The following is a 21,716-nucleotide window of genomic DNA, read 5'->3' as shown; positions in this document are numbered from 1 at the left end:
TCATCAAAAAAGTCTGCAACAAGAACAGGGAAACGCCAGGGCCAAAAAGGGGGAGTGGGCGGGTAGGGGAGTGGGGGTGGGTGGGTATGGGGGACTTTTGGTATAGCATTGGAAATGTAAATGAGCTAAATACCTAATAAAAAATGGAAAGAAAAAAAAAAAAGTCTGCAACAGACGGTGGAAGGGAGAGGGTGGCAGCTGGCTCTCAGATCTGATTGTCTCTCTAAGGAGAGAGCAGCCTGAGACCAGAATGCCTCTGCTGCTCCTTGGTCTCCTGCAGCAAGTCTGAGCTGGGGTTTCTATTAGTCAGGGTTCTCCAGAGGAAAGGGGTAGAGAGAAAAAGATCAGAGAGAGCGGGGAGGCTCACAGGCTCTGGTCCCCAAGTTGAAGCCTGCTCCCTAGCTTAAAATCACCCATAGTGTGGCTGTAGCCCTTGTTTCATGCCTGCCACATATTTCATATTGCTAAAGAAACAGAAACAAACAAACAAAACCTAGCTTGACTGGAGACATAGAAAAATAGTTCGGCTCAGAGCAAGGTCAAGTTGACCATATAGTGAGGCTTACGCTTCTTGTTTTTGGAAATTCCCCAACCATAGCTTTAGCCCAGGCAGCTTGAATTATTATGTCTAAACTACTAAAACAAAACAAAACAAAACAAAACAAAAACTTGGTGACTGGCTAACCACACTACAGCCCTCTCCACACAGGCTTTATGGGCTCAGTATGCTTTTTTCAGTATAAACTGATCCCCCAAAACAGTAGTTTTGGCTTGTGAATCTGTGCTATGGCCCTGATCAGTCAGTCTTGGGTCAATAAATCAGCCCCATTTAACTGAGATGGGTGTCGGAGCAGTTTGTGTGGTGGTTCCCAGACCCTAAAAGTTCCAGATAATCCAACAATGGCTGTCTACCGCCAGAAGACCTTTTCTTATTTGTCTGAGAATCTTTCTGCTTATATAGATAGAACAAAACTTTAGTAAGCCTCTTACCTACTTCATGCCTGGAACACCATGACTAATTAGCCAGTACCAGCGATCCAAATGAATCATGCCACTATAGAATTCACTTTGCCTGTGCTGTCTATTACAATACTATGGTCACCTTGCCTCTGGCCATTCAGAGCTGCCCTGGCCCCTGCTACCTGGGGACCAACTAAACCCTTTCATTTAATTCACCCAACTGTGTGCATGTAGTTTTATGCTACCTGCCTTTGCTCTAGGAAATGACCTCACCACCAGTCCCCTCCCTCCCAGCTTCCCTTGAATCCTTGGATAAAACACACACACACACACACACACACACACACACACACACACACACACACACACACACAGTTGTTCATTTTCAACTTGCCATAGGACACAATTGCTAGGTACCACTATCTCCTGCCTGGAAAAGAATGCCCTTATCAAGACTATTAACTCTGTACCTTTCACCTGCCCTAAACTTCAGTGGCTACTCCCATCCCTGACCAGCCACCTGTGGTAGTGGCCACAGGCCCCAGTTCCTCCTGAGACCTCACATGATTGCCTGATTCTCCTGTCTCTAAAGCATACAGAACCCTGTTCTCCCTCCTCGCATCTCCCTGCCTGCCTCTAGGGACCCAGAAGTTCTACCTGTCCCTTCTACCCAGCAATTAGCCCATAGCTTTCTTTACTGACAGATCAAGAACCAATTGGAAACTGAGGAGCAGAGTCTTGAATCCTTAAGGTCTGGCACAAGGCTCCCCATTTTTCATCTCAAAGGATTCATGAAGGGTGTGTCTTCTGGGCTTTCCCATTGTGGAAGATTAGGTTTTACACAGTGTACCCACTCTAGCATTGCAGTTTCCCTGAGCCTTAAAATTTCTTCATAAACTGGGAGGTAGTGACGCACACGTTTAATCCCAGCATTGAGGAGGCAGAGGCAGGCAGATTTCTGAGTTCGAGGCCAGCCTGGTCTACAGAGCAGACAGCCAGGACTACGCAGAGAAACCCTGTCTCGAAAAACCAAAAAAAAAAAAAAAAAAAAAAAAAAAGTGATGTCTATTCGAGTGGCAGACAGAGTGATGAATCAGAAAAGATTTGACAGGGCCTGGAGAGCTAGCTCAGCAGTTAAAAGCACTGACTGCTCTTTCAGAAGTCCTGAGTTCAATTCCCAGCAACCACATGGTGGCTCACAACCACGATGCCCTCTTCTGGTGTGTCTGAAAACAGCAACAGTATACTCATATACATAAAAAATATTTTTAGAAAGAAAGAAAGAAAGAAAGGAAGGAAGGAAGGAAGGAAGGAAGGAAGGAAGGAAGGAAGGAAGGAAGGAAGGAAGGAGAGAGATTGATTTGACAGAATAGGATCTGCCCAACTCTCAGGAGAACAGAGAAAAAAGAGGCCACTTAAGAGCAATCAGTGCAGAGAGAAGGCAGTTTTAAGGGAGAGTTGTACAGAGAGAGAACAAGCTAGACACAGGTGAAGCCAGAGCAAGCCAGAGAAAGAGAAGCCAGAATAGATTGCAAAAATTAATATGAAGCTAACCAGAGCAATTCAGTCAGAGGCCAAGAAAGAAATCAGATCAGATCAGTTAGTGTGGAGTTTGAGCCAGCTGAAAGAACCTAGTGGGGAAACCCCCACTCAACTCCCGATTCGGCGTGCACCCAAGAATCACGAATAGAACACAACACCTTGATGTAACAACACGAGGTATTTTAATGGCGGAGCTCCGGGTCGAAACGTATCTCACACAGGAGACAGTGGATTCGACCACGAGGCTTGGAAGCTAGGGGTTTTTATAGAAAAGGAGTGGGGCTGGGGGAGGAATTGGCGCGGTTTCACATGATTGGTCCATTTAAACATCAGCAGCCTGTTACCATTTAACTTAGGTCAGAGGGGTGGGAGATAGGGAGGCGATGGGCCTGCCCGGGCATGTCCTGGTCTGTTCTGCTATGTTCTCAGCCCCAGGTTTCAAAGCTCACAAACAACTCTTTGGGCTATTTGACATACATTACATGAATCACAGGTCTCAAGTTTTATTTCCTTTCACAGCCAGCCATGTTGACCAGCCAGCCAGTGTTCAGAAAGAGCTAGAAAGGGTGAGCTTATTCAGCAGCAAGTCCCAGAGGCTCAGAGGAACAGACCTACTAGATGGAGCACAGCAGTCAGCCAGTGTCCCTTTTTCCATAGCCTGTATCTAAGCTGCCAGCAGAGGGCGTGGCTCTTCCCATATCAGAGATTCTGATCAGAAGTGGGTTTTCTCATTTCAAATGATTTAATTAAGAAAAATCCCAAGCAGGTATGAGAAATTATTTGGGTTTTTAATTAATTTCAGATGTAGTCAATGTGGTAACTGAGAACAGTTATTGCATGATTTAACCAGTTTGCACCCAGTTAAGCCTTCCTGAGGGCTCCCTCCCATTCTCTGCTCCAGGCCCCCCACCTCAATCCATGTCTAGCTTTGACCCTGAAAGGGCAACATAAACCCTATTTGTCTCCATATAAGGATCAGGCCTTATTTCAAAGAAGGCAGTGAGGCACTGAAGAAATACAGTTTTAGCTTGGCTAATGTACACCAAAGCTATTTGCAGAACTTTTCCCCTTCCCCCTGCTGCTTGAAGAATTTTCCCTTTCCCTGCCAATATAAACAAGTTCAAGACCACCCAGCCCCTTCTCCATCTGGAGGGACTGACTAGCGGTCAGGATGACCACAGCTGCCACTCTGAGTAAGATTAGCTGCTTTCAAGAATTAGCCATAGCTGGGCGTGGTGGCACACGCCTTTAATCCTAGCACTCAGAAGGCAGAGGCAGGCAGATTTCTGAATTCGAGGCCAGCCTGGTCTACAGAGTGAGTTCCAGTACAGCCAGGGCTACAGAGAGAAACCCTGTCTAGAAAAACCAAAAAAAAAAAAAAAAAAGAATTAGCCATAACAAAAATAACAGTCCTTGGGACCCCTGCCTCAGTTTGAATTCTAAGATATCCCGACCTTGCTGACAGAATTTCTGGCATATCAATAGCTGTTAATTAAAAATATACTGTTGCTTTGCTAGCCAAATAATAATATAGCTATGTAACACCCCCCCCAAAAAAAAGTATTAAAAAAAACTGTACTTTTGACAATCGGGGTTGACTCTTCCTGCGAGAGCAACCCCATGCACATCAGAATAAAAACCTCTTGTCTTTACAGCGATCTGTTGTCAAGCTGTGTTTCTGGGGGTCGTGTTCTCAACACTTGGGCCCCTGGGGGCCCAAGAGCACTGGATTCAGGAATAGATCATATGTCCCAGAAACTAAGTCATGAGACACCGGCTCTAAAATCAGATCATAAAATCCAGAACAAGATCATAAAAACCCTCCCCATAAATACAGCCTGGGGATAACCACAAAAATGGGGGAAAAGCTTATCTCAGAATGGGCTGTATATGCTAGGCAGCCCTATCTCATTACATGATCCAATGTTCCTGACACAAGAGTGCAGACCACTGACCACCTGTGACCCCCTAACATCCACCAGTGAAATTTTAGACTACCTGGTCCTTCTAGAGAGTTCCCCCAGTTCCCTATAGTAAGGCCTGCATGCCTTTATCTGGAGTTGCCATTTTATTTTATTTTATTTTTTTTTTGGTTTTTCTTTTTTTGTTTTTTTTTTTTTTTTTAAAGATTTATTTATTTATTATATGTAAGTACACTGTAGTTGTCTTCAGATACACCAGAAGAGGGCATCAGATCTCATTACGGGTGGTTGTGAGCCACCATGTGGTTGCTGGGATTTGAACTTCGGACCTTCGGAAGAGCAGTCGGGTGCCCTTACCCACTGAGCCATCTCACCAGCCCCCTTTTTTTGGTTTTTTGAGACAGGGTTTCTCTGTGTAGTCCTGGCTGTCCTGGAACTCACTCTGTAGACCAGGCTGGCCTCGAACTCAGAAATCCGCCTGCCTCTGCTTCCCAAGTGCTGGGATTAAAGGCATATGCCACCACGCTCGGCTTTGGAGTTGCCATTTTAGAGAATCATCGACTGCCACATGCTGGTTGTTTCAGCAGAATAAACGCTCTGGTTTTTTACATATTATCTGAGTCTGGGGTCTCCCTTTAGCGATTTTCGGCCCCTTACAATCTCCCCGCCCCGCCCCCGCCCCGCCCGGAATATCTCTTTCCACATTCAGCCATCCAACCCCACACTCCATTCACCCCAGAGAGGAGCCTGGGCTTCTCACAACCCTATATGCATTCCTCTGTCAGCTTCCTTCCTCTACATCCGCCCGGGACGGAGCCAGCTATTGTCCTCACCACTTCCTGCCTGTAATGCTGAGGTTCACTCTCACATGTACCCTCCACTCCACAGTGCCCACTGGAGACAGTGCTTCATGAGGGACCTCAAATGCCCCTTCACAGGCACCCCTAGATCTTTTGTGTCCTGATTCTCGTACACAACTCTTTCCAGCCTCACACATGTTGTGTAGGCTCTAAAGATCCCTGGTGCTTGAGCTTTCTCAGGGTCTGAAGCTCAGTCCTGTGTGTTCTTGGTAATGTCCCCAAGGTCTAGCCACTAGGCTGGCCATATCCCAACCCTCATAGGCAGGGGCTGCACACTTGAGCCCCACCCCAGCCCTTCCCTGGCAGGACAGAGGACTGGTGTTTCTTTGGTGTTATTGGATAGAGGTCTGTCCTGGCTGGCTTTGTGTGCCAATTTGACACAAGCTGGAGTTATCCCAGAGAAAGGAGCCTCCCTTGAGGAAATGCTTCCATGAGATCCAGCCATAAGGCATTTTCTCAATTAGTGATCAAGGGTGGGAGGACCCATTGTGGATGGTGCCATCCCTGGACTGGTAGTCTTGGTTCTATAAGAGAGCAGGCTGAGCAAGCCAGGGGAAGCAAGCCAGTAAGGAACATCCCTCCATGGCCTCTGCACCAGCTCCTGCTTCCTGACCTGCTTGAGTTCCAGTCCTGACTTCCTTTGAACAGCAATGTGGAAGAGTAAGCTGAATTAACCCTCTCCTCCCCGACTTGCTTCTTAGTCATGATGTTTTGTGCAGGAATAGAAACCCTGACTAAGACAAGGCCAGTCTGTCCTCTGAGGATGACATACCATGCCATCTTCATGGGTTCAGCTGTGTCTGTTTGCAAAGTGTCATCACAGCTGGCTTGTTGGCTGCTGACTTTTTCTCATAGAAGAGGGGTTGGGAAGGGTCACTATCTATGCTGGATGGGTCCCCACTTCCCCTGCGTCAGATCATTCCCCCATTGCTCTGTAAGTTAGCCTAATATACTCGCAGATTTCTTGTGCTGAACTTTAGAATGGTACAAGTAGGGGATCAGGCCTCACAGAGGGAAAATTCTGGTGGGGGCCGGGCCTTCTTCCCTTGCAGGTGTTTGGCAGAATTCCTGCTTCCTAAGTAACACATGTTCACAGCCTGCTCTCCCCTCTCTGTCCACAGCCTGCTCTCCCCTCTCTGGGTGTTTGTTATCTGGGGAGTTTTCCTTCCAAGGGCTTATTGGCTTGAGAAAGGGTAAGACTTTTTTGCTATTTTTAGATCACTCACTCTGTCCCTTTCATACTGGGGACCCTGGAGACTAAGGAGAAACTGGACTAGGAAGCCAACTGCACAATGGTTGACTCTTTCTCTCTCTCTCTCTCTCTCTCTCTCTCTCTCTCTCTCTCTCTCTCACACACACACACACACACACACACACACACACACACACACACACACACTGATCTGAGGAAACACTGGGCTTGTGTGGGTGCCTCAGCTGACCAGTCAGAGAGGCCTCCCCTGGCTCTTGAATTCCTGGGAAATCCCCAATGGGTCACCCCACCCCCACCCCCACCCCATCAGCACTGAAGTGGCTGATGATGGCCGCTTGCTAACCTGTGCCCTATTCTGGAGGGAAAACTCTCATTTTTGCTTCCCACTTTTACCCTGGGCCTGAACCTCAAAGTTGTGCTCCACTTGGTGGTTGAAGGCTGGAGGTGGGGCCTCCGGGAAGCAAGCTGTGCTGTGTGTCTCTGGTGTGTGGCATCGCCTCCCTGGCCCTGATTTCTCATTTTCTTTCTCACCTTCCTTTTCCTTCCTTCAAGTTTTCTTTTGCCCCCCCCTTCTTTATCTTCCCCTCATCTTTTTTGTCATTGTGAGGACAAGGCTGTGACTCTCTTACTGACGACTGGGAAACCCTGGCCTCACCAAGGGAGGTCACTGAGAAGCAGCTGCCAGGGTTGCGTGTTTTGAGCTGTAGAGGGACGTTCCTAGCGGGTCCATCTGCAGGCGGTGACCAGGATCATTCTCCCAGTGTTTTCTCAAACATTGGCTCCTTCTGACACGAGGGAGGCCCGAAGTAGCAGGTGGCCCAGGAAGCAACGCCTGCTTCAGCCTCGAGGTCTGAGGTGGAACCCCGTTCATGCTGGCTGGGGCTGCCTGTTCTAGCAGTCTCCCAGGCTAATTCCATATTTCTATGCAACTTAATATTTTTATTTTGTTTTTACTCTTTTCAGACTAGGCTCAAGATTCCCCTGCCTCTGCCACCCGAGTGCAGGGATCAGAGGCACTCACATGGCCTAAAGCCTTTGAGTACACTTACTGTAAACACATCCTATTTATATTCTAATCAGTGCTAAACCTCCAGCAGACTCCTATAGCCCCGGCTGGTCTCTAACTGCATCCCTTCCCCCTTCCCCAGGCACGCGCTATCACACACAACTTCCTTTTCATTAACACATGAGGTGCACATTCTTTCAGGAATGAGTCCTCCTCCTGTGTGCTGGGCCTCTGTAGCCACAGGATACAGGAGGAAACAAAGATTCGAGGCTTTGTTTTTTAGAGGCTCAGCTTGGAATGTGGGGCAGCCAGGGAAGACTCCGGTAAAATGAAGGTGGGCTCTCAGTATCTGATGACTGAAGGTGTCCCAGGACCCTCAAGTCGGAAAGAAAGATAAGTTGTATTCTGACCTAGGGAGAACCACCACCCACCCCCACCACCCCGAATTCCTCCTGGTCACACACAAAATAAATTAAATGCAGTTTTAAAAAACCCAACTTTTTAAAAGAACCTTGTATCCCACTTGCATGGAATGAATGAGACCGAGCACAGCCAGTGGAGACCTTGCTACCTCCCAGCTCCCAGTCTCAGTTTCCTCATCAACGGAATGAGCTCACCTGCCACCCCTATCTTCCTAACTCGATTTGGTTTTTGGAGTTCTTCCCCATAGGCTCCTGACTGTCACCAGTCACTGGGGTCAGGGGACCCTGGGGCTCGGAGGGGTCTGGTAAAAGGTCCCCCAGACCATTCCTAGAGTCTGACTGAAGATTGAGATTCCTGCGCGCCCTTCCCTACCCCTCGAGAAGCCGCCGATGGACGGGGCGGAACCGTGGGTGTCCTTGGAACCCCAAGGTGCCAATTAAGTGTGAGTGGCCCTTCTGGGGTCAGAGCTACGGCGGGATGGCAGAGCCAGGTCCGGAGCCGGGGCGCGCATGGCGACTGCTGGCCCTGTGCGGGGCTGCGGTGTTCCTGGCGGCCGCCGCGGCTGGAGGGGCCCTGGTGGCCTGGAATCTGGCGGCCTCGACGGCCCGGAGCCCCCGTTGTCCAGAACCTGAGCAGATGAATGCCACGGTGCGGCCCCCAGACTCGGCACCCGAGGTCGAAGAACTGCGGCGACGGCTGGCCGAAGCTGAGCAAGCCCAGGAGAACCTGGTCTGGCAGCTGCAGCGCGCAGAGGGCGACAAGAGGGAGTTGGAGGCTGCGCTCAAGGCCTGCAAAGACAGCCAGGTAGGGGCAGGGGGAAGCCAGAAGTTCCACAAAGAGAGCTTGCTTGTCCATCTCTAGGGCCTCAGCGTCCTCCGGTCTCCAACGGACGGAGAGGAAGTACAGGACCACCTCAGTTTCTCCTATCATCTATAATGTCAGTTCTTTTTGGAGTCTAACTTCTGATCCACTAAGCCCTTGAGCTATGTGAGATTCTGTGCTGGATCTCTCTTTGCTGCCTCACCCCCACTCCAAGTTCCATCAGTCTTATTTTGAGAGAGAGACACTATGTCACCTGTAATTAGGAGACTAAAGTTGGCCTCTTGGGGTGGTACCAGCAGGACCTCCCTTTTCCTGGGTCATCCACTCAGACTCTTAACCCTTTTGATTCCGCAGCCTCACAACTCGGAGTACTCATGATGTCATTCTGCTGTCCTCTTAGCAGAGGCAGCAGGATCAGGAGTTCAAACTCTTCCTCTGCACCATAAAGAGGTCTGGGGCTGCAGGAGGTCCTATCACAAACTGAAACATGTCAAAAAAAATAGCGATTTACAATTATTATTATTATTATTATTTTGGTCACAGGGCAACTTTATTGAGTGGTAGCATGGTCACACCCAGCAAACGTGTTCCCTCTCATTCTCTCTCTCTCTCTCTCTCACCACACACACACACACACACACACACACACACACACACACACACACACACACACACAGAGTCTCTCTCTCTCTCACACACACACACAGCCCTTGCCACAGTCCAGTTCTCAGCCACAGGGTGGGGAGCCTCCTGGATTATTCGGATCCAGAAGCAACAGGTGCCCGAGGGAGGCTCAGGGGGAGGAAGTGGGGAGGGGGTGCAGAGAGCAGGGGTGGGATAGGTTGGGAACACCCACCAGACAGCTACACGAAGAGTGGGATTCCCCGCCCTGGTGGCTTCAGCTTAGCTGCGCCCCCTTCGAAGGAGTCTTCCAAGGTGTGGCTGAACATTCAGGGTTTGGGAAGGGCAGAGTCCCACTCCGTTTTAGTCCTCTCTGTAGGCTGGGGACTGGAGGGCAAGGCGAGCCGGGTCGGTTGTGGGCTGCTTCAGCTCTGGGGCTCCTCCGGAGCCTCACCACCCTCTTCCCCAGCACTGTCGGCTGTCCACAGCGTCAGGTTGTCTCTCAGGAGCTGCATGATCAGGGTGCTGTCCTTGTAGGAGTCCTCACTTAGGGTGTGCAGGTCGGCCATGGCCTCGTCGAAGGTGGTCTTGGCCAGCGAGATGGCCTCCTCGGGGCTGTTGGCTATCTCGTAGTGAAAGACTGAAAAGTTCAGGGCGAGGCCCAGGCGGATGGGGTTGGTGGGCGGCATCTCCTTCTTGCTGATGTCCATGGCCTCCTGGTAGGCTGACCGGGCAGAATCGATGATGCGCTTCTTGTCATCGCCAGTGGCCACCTCGGCTAGGTAGCGGTAGTAGTCACCCTTCATCTTCAGGTAGAAGACGCGGCTCTCTGCATCTCCAGTCCCTTTGATGAGGTGCGAGTCCAGCAGGCCGAGCACTGTGTCGTACACACCTCTGAGCTCGGTCTCTACCTTCTCCCGGTACTCTTTCACCTCGGGGCCCTTCTCTTCTGACCCCTCCTCATTGCTCTTCTGCTCGAAGCTGGACAGGACCCTCCAGGCCGCTCTCTGGCCGGCCACCACGTTCTTGTAGGCTATGGAAAGCAGGTTTCGCTCCTCGCAGGAGAGCTCCTCGCCCTTTTTTCACGGTGCTCTTCATGAAAGCTGCCATGTCTTCATACCGTTTGGCCTGTTCAGCCAACTTGGCCTTCTGGATCAGACTGGCTCTCTCCATGACTGCGAGACGGGAGAACTGGCTGTCTCGAGAGTAACGCTGGGTTCTGCGGCTCCCGATGGCTATGTGCTTTTCTGTGTCACAGTTTATACATCTAATTTCTTTTTTTTAATTAATATTTATTTATTATATGTAAGTACACTGTAGTGTGTCTTCAGACACTCCAGAAGAGAGAATCAGATTTTGTTACAGATGGTTGTGAGCCACCATGTGGTTGCTGGGATTTGAACTCGGGACCTTTGGAAGAGCAGTCGGTGCTCTAAACCACTGAGCCAGCTCACCAGCCCCTATACATCTAATTTCTTTGGTGGCCGCTGTTCTGTGAGGGAAACACAAGACTTAAGGAATGTTGTATCCTAAAGCTACGCCTCCAGCCCCTCACTGGGAAATTCCAGGGAGGGGCTCCACTCCCGAGCCACGCCCCTAGCCCGGTTTTTACTTTTTTACTTCAATTTTGATGGAACCTGACTAAGGTGCCCAGTATGTCCTAGAACTCAGGCTGAGGCCATGCCTGGCTGGAACTCCTGATCCTTCTGCCTCCACCTCCCAAGTGCTGGGATGACTGGAGTATCCTGTCATGTCCGGATGACCTCTGTATTTTAAATCTCAAAATGTCAGGGCAAGTTGAGGCAGAAGAACCACACCTCTGAGTACAGCTTGGGGTACAAAACATCAGGGCTCTAAACCAATACAGGAACAATACAGATGGCCTCCATCTGCTCTCAGCCTGCCTGGGAGAAAGGCATGAGGCAGCAGAGGTCATAACTGCCTACCAGGGTGGGCATGCTGACTGCCCTGCTAGCTGGAAGATGCTTTAAGGAAGCCAGGTCTCTTTTAAAAGAGGGACCAATGTGAGCCTCGGGATACCAGACATTGTCACAATCAGATCTGCCTGAGCTGGTGGCAAGTCTTAGGTGGAGTACACAGACCTAAGCATTGCCTGCTTTCAGAGTCAGGGCAGAACTCTGTGAGCTCCCTCTCTGCCCCCTTCTTCCTCCCCTCTTCCTTGTCTGCAGAGTCGGCTTCAGACCCAACTAAAGGCCCTGAAGATTGAGATGGACCAGGCCAAAGTCAGAGGCACGCAGATGGGGCTGGAGAATGGAATGCTGACAGGTGGACTGGGGTGTCAGGGGATGGGTCTGAGGGTGGGAGAGATTGCAAATGATTCGCTTAGTGCATGGGCCTGCAAGCACAGTGCAAAACATCTGAAAAAGACATTTAAAAGAACTCAAGTACAACTTGCAAGGGCAAGAAAATAGAAATAGGCCTGCAAAAGACTTGAAAATAATACAAACCAGGCTGAAGCTATGGTTCAGCACATAGAGTTTGCCTAGCATGCATGCAGCCCTAGGTTCAGATCAGCATGCATAAACCAGGCTTGGTGGTGTGCACCTGTCACACCAGGATCCAGGAGGCTGAACCAGGAAGATATCTGTGAGTTGAGGTCAGCCTGGGCTACATGAGACTTTGTCTCCAAAAATTAATAATAATTCTAAAACGATGGTGATGCCAACGACGGCGATGATGAAGATATAAAGTCATGTATATTTTAAGTTAAGCATGCACATGGTCCGCAGACTCAGTCAACCTGTCCCCTGCAGAAGCCTTGGTGCGCTGGGAGGCGACAGCCACTGAGTCCAAGCAACAGCTGGAAGAGGCACTGCAACGCGCAGGCGCAGCAGAGGCAGCCGGCGAGGCTTGTGTTAGCCGCGAGGTGGCGCTGAGGGAGCACATGTGAGTTAAGGGGTGAGACGTACAGGGCCGCTGGCCAGTGACTATGTAGAATGTAGTTCTTTAGGCCAATCTGTGTTTAGGAGCGTGGCTTAAGTATGGCCCTCTGTATGGGGAGGGAAGGATGGCCACGTGGGCGGGTCTTGGAGATGAAGTTGAAAGTAGATTGGGATGGTGAGGGCATAGGTCGTCTGGAGTGAGGGTCTCTAGGGTGTCATTTGGGGAATAGATGTGGGGCTCCAGGAAGGGAGGAGCGGGGAGAAAATACAAGTTTGCAAGGAAAAGGAGTATGGAAGGAGAACGTCAGTGCTTTGGCGAGGATCTTCCAGGGGAGGGACCGGAGTCCCTGGGGAGGGGTCTCTAGGATGTTTGGAAGGACATGGGGAGCCCTGAAGGTGTAATTTCCCAGATGGACACAGTGACGGGATGTCAGGAGCTCATAGTACCTCCTTTCTGTAGTTATGCTCTGGAAGCTGAGCTTGGCACCCTGCGGAAAGAGTCGCGCCTCCGACCCCGCTCTGGATCTAGGACCAAGCCTAGCATCAGCCACCGCCCAAAGTCTGGATCCACTAAGGGATGCAGGAGGCCACCTCGAGATCCCCAATAGGATCCCCATGGGAGCCTCGGGCCAGGATGGTCAGAGTGTTTTAGAGGCGTGGCTCACAACATCCACGATCAACTTAACACCCAAGACTTGCCTAGGTGGCAGCACACAGATACAACCAACCTCTCCACGGGAGCACCCAGTGCTAGATCATCACATAGGGAAACTGAGGCTCATTTACTCAGGCCCTGATGTCCCTGGTAATCAAGACACAACATTTATCTCATAGTTGATGCTGGGCTCACCCAGTTGGAGCACGCAGAACTCCAGGTGGGATTTCAACAGAGAACAGAGGCACACGAAAATGAGGCTTGCAAATTCTAAGAAGCCTTGAGGATCAGGGGCTACATGAAGATGCCTGGAGGAGATGGCCACGGGACAAGAAAAAACAGTGTAGGAAGGGGACCTGGCTGGGTCACACATCGGGGAAAGGGCTCTCTCTGGGACTCAAAAGAATCATTGACAAGTCAAACAATACCTCACCCTCCCGTCTACTCTCCTCCTTTCTCTCTCTTTCCCTTTCAACTAGTCTCCCTCTGATATCACACTAGCTTAGCCTTGGCTGCCCTTGAAGGTACACAGCACCATGTCCTCCTCAACAATCTCGTGTTTGCTTTATTTCACAGTTTGTGAGCCTTACAACTCATATTTAACAGGGTTTTTCTGAGACATCTTCCTATGTAGCTCGTGTTGGCCTGACAAACACCTCCCTCCCTCTGCTGACTTTAGGAGCACTTTACCAAACTTGGCTCAGTTTCCCCGTTTATGCACATTTAATGTGACTTATCCAGAATTTCTGGATATTTTCCATCAAGATTTACTCTTCATTTGTTTCTGAGACAGCACATAGCAGGCAGGACCAGTACCACAAACACCTCCAGTCTCTGACCCATGAGGACTGAGGCTTGGGGGAAGGGAGCTGGAGAAGCAGCTTAGCGACTAAGAAAACCTGTTGTTCTTGCAGACACCCGGGGTTGCTTTCACAACCACATCACAAACATGGGAAACTCTGGTCCCAGGGGATCCAGCATCCTCCTCTGAGCTACTTTGGTACCACATACAGAAGTGTGCATATACATGCAAGAAATGAGTATATACAAATAAAAACATTTTAAACGTTTGTTTGTTTGTTTGTTTGTTTGTTTGACACAGGATTTCTCTCTATAAAGCCCTGGCTGTCCTGGAATTCACTCTGTAGACCAGGCTGGTCTCAAACTCACAGATAACCATCTGCTTCTGCCTCCAGAGTTCTGGGGTTAAAGGCTTGTGCCACCAGGCCTGGCCAAAATACAAAACAAAACAAAACCTTTCTTTTATACACCCACAAACACAAAATGAAGAGGATCTTGTCATCTCAGGGCTGGGAGACAAGAAGGCTGAGACCCAGTCCCACCTGGGCTGTCTGGTGAAACTGTTAACAAAAGTAAAACAAAGCCCAAACTGTGTAAACACATTATGTTGGCTCCACTGTACAGATGCACCCTCTGGAGGTTTGGAGAGATGGCACAGAGTTAAAGAGCTCTGGCTGTTCTTATGGAGGACCCAAGGTTGGGTCCCAGCACCCACAACCAGTGGCTTGCAAGCGTCTGTAACTCCAGCTTCAGGGACTATGACTCCCCCATGTGGCCTCTGTTGCTACTGCACTGACTTGCTCATAACCACACACAGATACTATATATATATATATATATATATATATATATATATATATATATATATATATATATATATATATATATATATCCCTGAGGATAAGAATTGTAACTCAGTAGTGTTGGGTGTGGAGGTCTAGTCACAGTATTTTAAAAAAGAATAAAAAAAGAAAGAAAGAAAGAAAGAAAGAAAGAAAGAAAGAAAGAAAGAAAGAAAGAAAGAAAGAAAAAGAAATGTTAGGCATTTTTGTCTTTTGTAAATGGGACATGGGAGGAGTTTCTAGTTGCCATTCCGCTTTTCTCCATCAGGGGTCTCCGAAGCCTGCAGAGTGGCAAGGGTGACACAGACTCCAGAGCCCAGCCCTAAGAACTGGGAAACTCCTTTTAAAACTGGAGCTGGAGGCGTGGTGGCGCACGCCTTTAATCCCAGCACTCGGGAGGCAGAGGCAGGCGGATTTCTGAGTTCGAGGCCAGCCTGGTCTACAAAGTGAGCTCCAGGACAGCCAGGGCTATACAGAGAAACCCTGTCTCGAAAAAACCAAAAAAAAAAAAAAAAAAAAAAATTGGGACTGGAGCTTGTCAGGATGAGGTTTAAGGCCAGCCTTGCCTTCACAGGAAGTTTGAGACTAGTCTGAGGTGCATGAGACTGCCACAAACAAATAACATCTGAAATGGTTGCTCCCACCTGTAATCTCAGCAGGAAAGTTATCGGTTTACAGTGAAGGGTAATTTACAGTGAAGGGTGGTGGAGTGAGAACTGAGTGGCACTGAGACTCCTCTGCAGCCACGGAGCTAGGTCATGTGACCGGCCTGCACAGTGACCGGCCTGCACGTCTGCAGGCAGCACCAGGCCTGCGCTTTTCTGCCTGTTTTGAGACAGGTCTTCATGTAGCCTAGGCTGCCCTCCAATCTGCTATGTAGCTGAAGATGACCCACACTCCTGATTCTCCTGCCTCTGCCTCCCCAGTGTACCTCCTCACAGGCAGGTACAGGGGACAGAAGCCAGGGCCTCACACACGCTGGACAAGCTAGCTACAGCACTTGAAGCATTTTTGTGTTAACAGTGCTGAGGACGGAACCCCTGGCAGAGCTGAGGTCACACATGGTGTTCACTCCACTTTCACTGAAAAAAAAAATCATCTTTATTATTGTGTGTGTGTGCAGATCTATGGTGCTCATGTGGAGGTCAGAGGAAAACTTAGAGGAGTCGGTTCTCTTCTTCCACCATGTGGGTTCTGGGGATCAAAAGAGGGTCCTCGGGCTTGGTGGCAATCACCTTTAGCCTCTGAGCCATCTTGCCTACCCTTTCTCTCTTGCCTGTGTCTACCACTGTCCCAGCACTTACCTAGGAGCAATGGTCCTTCCTTCCCATATGCCTGAGGCCCCTCCTGTGTATAGAAGCTGGGGTGGGGGGAGGAGCAACAGAAGCCCCAGGCGGTGACAACAGGCATCCCTTGGGAACCTCACCTCAGAGTCCTCCCCAAGGAACTCAGAGTCCTAAAGAGCACAAGCTGCCATGAGGCCCCCAAATCTCAATCTTATTCTGTTTCTTCGCTTTCTCCTGAAAGCAGAAAACATATTTTTGGAAAACTTAGGGTGTGTCCGACAGGCAGGAAAGCTATTCCCTCCACCAGACTTGGTGGCACACACCTTCAATCCCAGAACTTAGTATGCAGGAGGCAGGAGATCTCTGTAAATCAGAGTCCAGTCAGGTCTACATTGAGAGTTGCAGGTTAGCCAGGGTTGTTTTGAAAAAAAAAAAAATCAAAAAGCCATTTTTTCCTCTATAACCTTCCTGGTGGCACACTTTTGTCAGCCAGCACTCCGGGAGCTAAAGCAGGAGGATTGCTGTGATTTCAAGTGTTATGCCAAAGTCACAGGGACCCCAGTGACCACTGAAGAGCCAATTCCAATGCAAACACATAAGGGTCTTTATTATGAGCTCTCAGGCAAGGACTCTCACCGTCGCCATGGCAGCGGGTCAGAAGTGAGTGTCCTGCGTCTAGGGTGCAGGGTATTTATTGTAGTTACAGCAAGTTTTTATACTGGTTAGCGAGTGCAGGAACCAAACAGGGGGCAAACCCACCTGACAAACAGGCTGGCCAGGTTATGTATTCTCTGCAGCATGTCTTGGGTTATCTATAAGTTCCTTGACTCAGCTGCTGTAGCCTGCCTGGCTGTTGCTGGGATAGGGGATGGGGGAGGCATAGGATGTTTGCTAAAGTGGACTTTGTGTACTCTCACAAATGGAGGTGGTCGGCCTTTACACAGGGCCAGCCTTCTGGAGCCTCACTGTATTTGGGCTGCGTAATGACACCCAGTCTCAAAACAATAAAACAAAAAAACAAACCTCAATTTTTTTTCTAACCACTAACATGAATTTTTTAAAAAAAACTTCCAGCCTCCGTGAACATTAGCTGTTGAGCTGTTGTGGAGTGCCGACTTCCTTTGAAAAGTTCCCACCTAAACAAACAAGTCAGGCTGAATTGATTGTTTTCCACTTAGAGAGAAAGAAGGGTGGGGGAGCATCATGAGGATCCTGGGCCAAGCATCCGAGGGGACAAGGATGCAGCCTTGGGCAAAGTTTCCTGTGACCATGACAAATTGTTTTCAGGAAAATCACATAGCGGTCCCATCAGGGAATGAGTTGACTGGCAGGCATTTTCCCTCTCTCCCTCCCCCCTCCCTCCCTTCCTAATGGATGACCCGGACAGGAATGCAGGCAGAGGACTTCAGAACATCTATGTTTAGAGACTTTATACACTGAGGCAGGCCCGGTCAGGTCAATAACCTTTCTGAAGGATTCCACAGAGTGATTGCTGATCTTTTCCCTCATTAAAAGAAAAAAGTGTGGGGGAGGGTATGGGGGGCTTTTGGGATAGCATTGGGAATGTAAATGAAGAAAATACCTAATAAAAAATAATTTTAAAAACCCCCAAAAAATGCCTTAAAAAAGAATAATCAGCAGGCATAATAATTAAAAGTGATGGGTTGAAATTAAAAAAAAAGAGCCGGGTGTGGTGTCGCACGCCTTTAATCCCAGCACTTGGGAGGCAGAGGCAGGCAGATTTCTGAGTTCGAGGCCAGCCTGGTCTACAGAGTGAGTTCCAGGACAGTCGGGGCTACAAAGAGAAACCCTGTCTCAAAAAACAAAATAAATAAATAAATAAATAAATAAATAAATAAATAAATAAATAGAAAGAAAGAGAGAGAGAGAGAGAAAGAAAGAAAGAAAGAAAGAAAGAAAGAAGTGGAGATGCTGTCAATGAACCATGGCTGATACAGGACTGGGAAGCCACAGAGAAAGGCAAAATGGACCTCGGGGGCTCTAGGCAAAGCAGCTGGGGTTTCCATCCCCAGTGCCCAGGGGATGACTCTTGCCTCAGAGCTGCCCAAGACCTGAGTCTAATCCTAGGGCCCGCATGGTGGAAACCGGGAACTGAGTCCTAGACGTCGTCCTCTGACCTCCACACTCACACAGAGGCTAAATAAGTAAATGTGATGTTTAAAGTTTAAAAACAGACAAGAAAGGAAAAAATCTTTTTTGTTTGTTTGTTTGTTTGTTTGTTTGTTTTGGTTTTTTGAGAAAGGAAAAAAATCTTAAGACATAATGCTAAGCAAAAACCAAAAGTTATTATTCTTTCTACTTAAAAAATAAATTTGGGTGGGGAGGGGTAGAGCTATGGCTCAGCAGTAAAGAGAACTGGCTGCTCTCACAGACAACCCAGGGTTCAATCCTCAGCACCCATGCATGCGGTGGCTCACAACTTTCTGAAACTCCAGAGCCAGAGACTAGATGTCATCTTTTGGCTTCCAAGGTTACTGCACACATAAACATACACATGCAGAGAAATGGCTGTACTGACTCCTGTTATTCTAGTACCCTAGGACAGCCTGGGCTACATGAAAGCTTGTTTCAAAAAATGAATTGAAATTGCCAGCATGCCAGCACATGAGCACCACTGCTGGATCTAGGGCTGTCTTCTGATTTTCTGGGAGTTTACAGTTGCCTTTCTTTTTCCTTACCTGGCTGTATTTTTTAAAAAACAATTTATTTATTTATTTATTTTATGTATGTGAGTACACTATTGCTTCTTCAGACACAACAGAAGAGGGCATCAGATCCCATTGCAGATGGTTGTGAGCCACCATGTGGTTCCTGGGAATTGAACTCAGGACTTCTGAAAGAGCAGTCAGTGCTCTTAACTGAGCCATCTCACCAGCCCTAACCTGACTATATTTATTCGTTTAAGTATTTTATATGGATGGGTGTTTAGCCTGCATCTAAGTCTCTGTATCACATTGTGCAGTGCCTGTGTAAGCCGGAAGAGGGCGTTGGAGCCCCTGGAACTGGAGTTACAGGTTTTGAGGCAACATTTGCGTGTTGGGAATGGACCCAAGGTCTTCCACAAGAGCAGTCAGTACTCTTAACTGCTGAGCTATCTACTCAGCCCACAGTTCTGGTTTTAGTAACTTCGTGTATTTATTTGTTTATGGGGGCACTCACTCATGCCCATATGAAAGTTAGCAGACAATCTGTGGGGTCTTAGTCTCTCCTTCCATCATGAGGTTCTTGGGGAACATACTGTTAGGCTTGACAGGATAAACACACCCCTTAGCCACCAAGTCATCTTGCCGGTTCCTTAACTGGTTCACTTTTGTGAGCGTACACTCACACACAGACACACACACACACACCACACGAGACAGAGAGAGAGAGAGAGAGAGAGAGAGAGAGAGAGAGAGAGAGAGAGAGAGACTGCCATTCAGTATAAAACCCTGAAACATTGATCCTGGCACTGTCCCCGTGTCCCCCCCCCCCCCCCCCCGCCTGAGGTCCTCCACAGGGCCCTTGTCATTCACATTACACATGTCATTGTCCTGTCCACCGACAGCTAGGGGTAGTACCCCTCTCAGTCTGCCAGCACATGGCAGCCATAAGACTTCTGAGTGAGAGTTTAACTTTCCTGTGCCTACAGAAGTTCTACAATGTATTTATTTTAATTGTTTGTTGTTGTTGTTCTTTGAGTCAGTGTCTCTCTGTGTAACAGCCCTAGCTATCCTGGAACTCACTCTGCATACCAGGCTGGCCTTGAACTCACAGAGGTCCTTCTGCCTCTGCCTTCTGAGTGCTAGGATTAACAGTGTATGCTACCACATCTGGCTCTTATTTATAAAACTGTATTATTTTATTTCGCATGTCTAGATGTTTTGCCTACATACATGATCATGTATCATGTGTATGTATGTTCATGGATCTCTCGGAGGCTAGAAGTCATTGTGTACATGCTGGGAACCGAATGCAGGTCTTCTGAAATACCCGCTCTTCACTGCTGAGCAGTCTCCAGCCCATCTCACTGTTTAAGGCTGAATGTATGCCAGGCACCGTGGAACACCTTAAACAAAAGAACCCACACAAAGGCTAAAGAAGAGAACTGACTCCACAATGCTGTCCTCTGACCACAGACACACAACAACAATGTGGGTTAAAAAGACACTAGCTGTGTGTGGCTCACCCTGTAGCATGCTCACCTGGCATGAGAGAATCCCTGAGTACCCCCCCCCAGGACCCCATAAGTCATCAACGGTGCACATCTACCATCCCAGTGCTTGGGAAGTGGGGACAGGAGGATCAGGAACTTAAGGCTATACACGGCCACTTGGAGGTTAGCCTGGGCTACATGAGACACACACACCCTTAAAGGGGACAAAAAGCTGCCCTCTGTAAACGGAATAAAATCAGATTGCAAGGCTGATGAAATGGCTCAGCGGTTAAGAGCACTGGCTGAGCCAGTCGTGGTGGCACACGCCTTTAATCCCAGCACTTGGGAGGCAGAGGCAGGCAGATTTCTGAGTTTGAGGCCAGCCTGGTCTACAGAGTGAGTTCCAGGACAGCCAGGACTACACAAAGAAACCCTGTCTCGGAAAAAAAAAAAAGCACTGGCTGCCCTTCTGAAAGTCCTGAGTTCAATTCCTAGCAACCACATGGTGGCTCACCACCATCTGTAACAGGATCTAGTGCCCTCTTCTGGCGTGTAGATACACGGAGACAGAGCACTCCTACATTACAAAAAAAATTTTTTAAAAAAAAAAAAAAGATTAAATTAAAAAATAAATAAAACAGATTGCAGGGCAGGCAGAAGGTTACTTTTCTAGGGTCACATGCTGGCCAGGTGGCATGCTAGACCCAACTCGAGGCCGAACGGTGGCCCCCACCTGTCTGGTCAACCTGGAGCCACAGCCCATTGGTCCCAGGGGCAGCCCCCAGCCTTGTCGCCCCCACCCCCCTGCTGGCCAGGAAGGGTCTACGAGTCAAGAATCACCGGGTGGTTGTAAAAGGCAAAGGTCACACAGGGTTTCCTGCCCGCCCTTGGGAACTTCCTCCCTTCCAACCCCACACCCGCCTGCTCAGCGCCACCTCTGTCTCATCCCTTCCCAAGCTCTTGGGCCCAGGCAGCCTTCCCCTGCTGGACTCTTTGGGGGATGGGGGGCGGTGGTAGCGGTGGTGGTGGTGGTGGTGGTGGTGGTGGTGGTGGTGGTGGTGGTGGTGGATAACAAGAAACGGAGTAAGCAGGTAAAGAACAAAGACTTCCAGAAGATTCTCCCAGTGCTTTGGGGGCTGGTGTACCCGCAATATCCTTTTATCTGTGACCCTGAAATCGTATACCTCTATCTGGGCATTGTTCCACAGAGACCCTAGAACCTCCACGTGGGACACCACCTACCAACAAAGCTTACTGCCACTTCCTGGGACCCTGAAATTACCGCAGGCCAGGGACATAAGCACACTTTTGTTATAGAGGGGGAAACTGGGGCAGATTGTGGCAGAGTTTGGAGGCCTCTCTCCGTTATCCCCACTCCAAGACCCTGCTTTTCTACTGCATACCGCTCGGATTGTTTTGTACTTTGGGAGGAGTCTAGGCAGGGGCTCTATTGCTAAGCCACACACTATTCCCAGAGCATGCGCAAGTGAGGGGGATATCTCTGAGTGCTGGTAGAATAATTGAGGGAAGTTGTGAGGTCTCTGTAGTCCTTATGTGCACTGTTTGTCCATCCTGGAAAACTCCTTGGAGCTCCTGGGTGGTGAACTCACACCCACAATCCTTTGCCTTGGACCCCAAACTCTACAGCTGGTGGGAGCTATCCCACGGTGACTGGTGTGTTTTGTGGGACATTATCAGTGGTTC

General features: G+C 49.0%; 1 protein-coding gene and 1 pseudogene across 1 annotated transcript; one reads left to right on the top strand and one right to left on the bottom strand.

The window, feature by feature from the left end:
- Positions 1-8,389: 8,389 nt before the first annotated feature.
- On the top strand, positions 8,390-13,997 carry Ccdc194 (coiled-coil domain containing 194). The gene is made up of 4 exons (NM_001370849.1): positions 8,390-8,730; positions 11,559-11,655; positions 12,144-12,276; positions 12,733-13,997. Exons 1-4 carry the CDS (start codon positions 8,404-8,406, stop codon positions 12,878-12,880), a joined length of 705 nt encoding a protein of 234 aa, NP_001357778.1. The 5' UTR covers positions 8,390-8,403; the 3' UTR covers positions 12,881-13,997.
- On the bottom strand, positions 9,789-10,557 carry Gm7850 (annotated as a pseudogene).
- Positions 13,998-21,716: the final 7,719 nt, after the last annotated feature.

Source organism: Mus musculus, chromosome 8 (genome assembly GCF_000001635.26).
Source record: "Mus musculus strain C57BL/6J chromosome 8, GRCm38.p6 C57BL/6J".
Classification (NCBI taxonomy): domain Eukaryota; kingdom Metazoa; phylum Chordata; class Mammalia; order Rodentia; family Muridae; genus Mus; species Mus musculus.
Note: the sequence above shows the minus strand (reverse complement) of the source record. Positions and strands in the feature narration are given on the sequence as shown.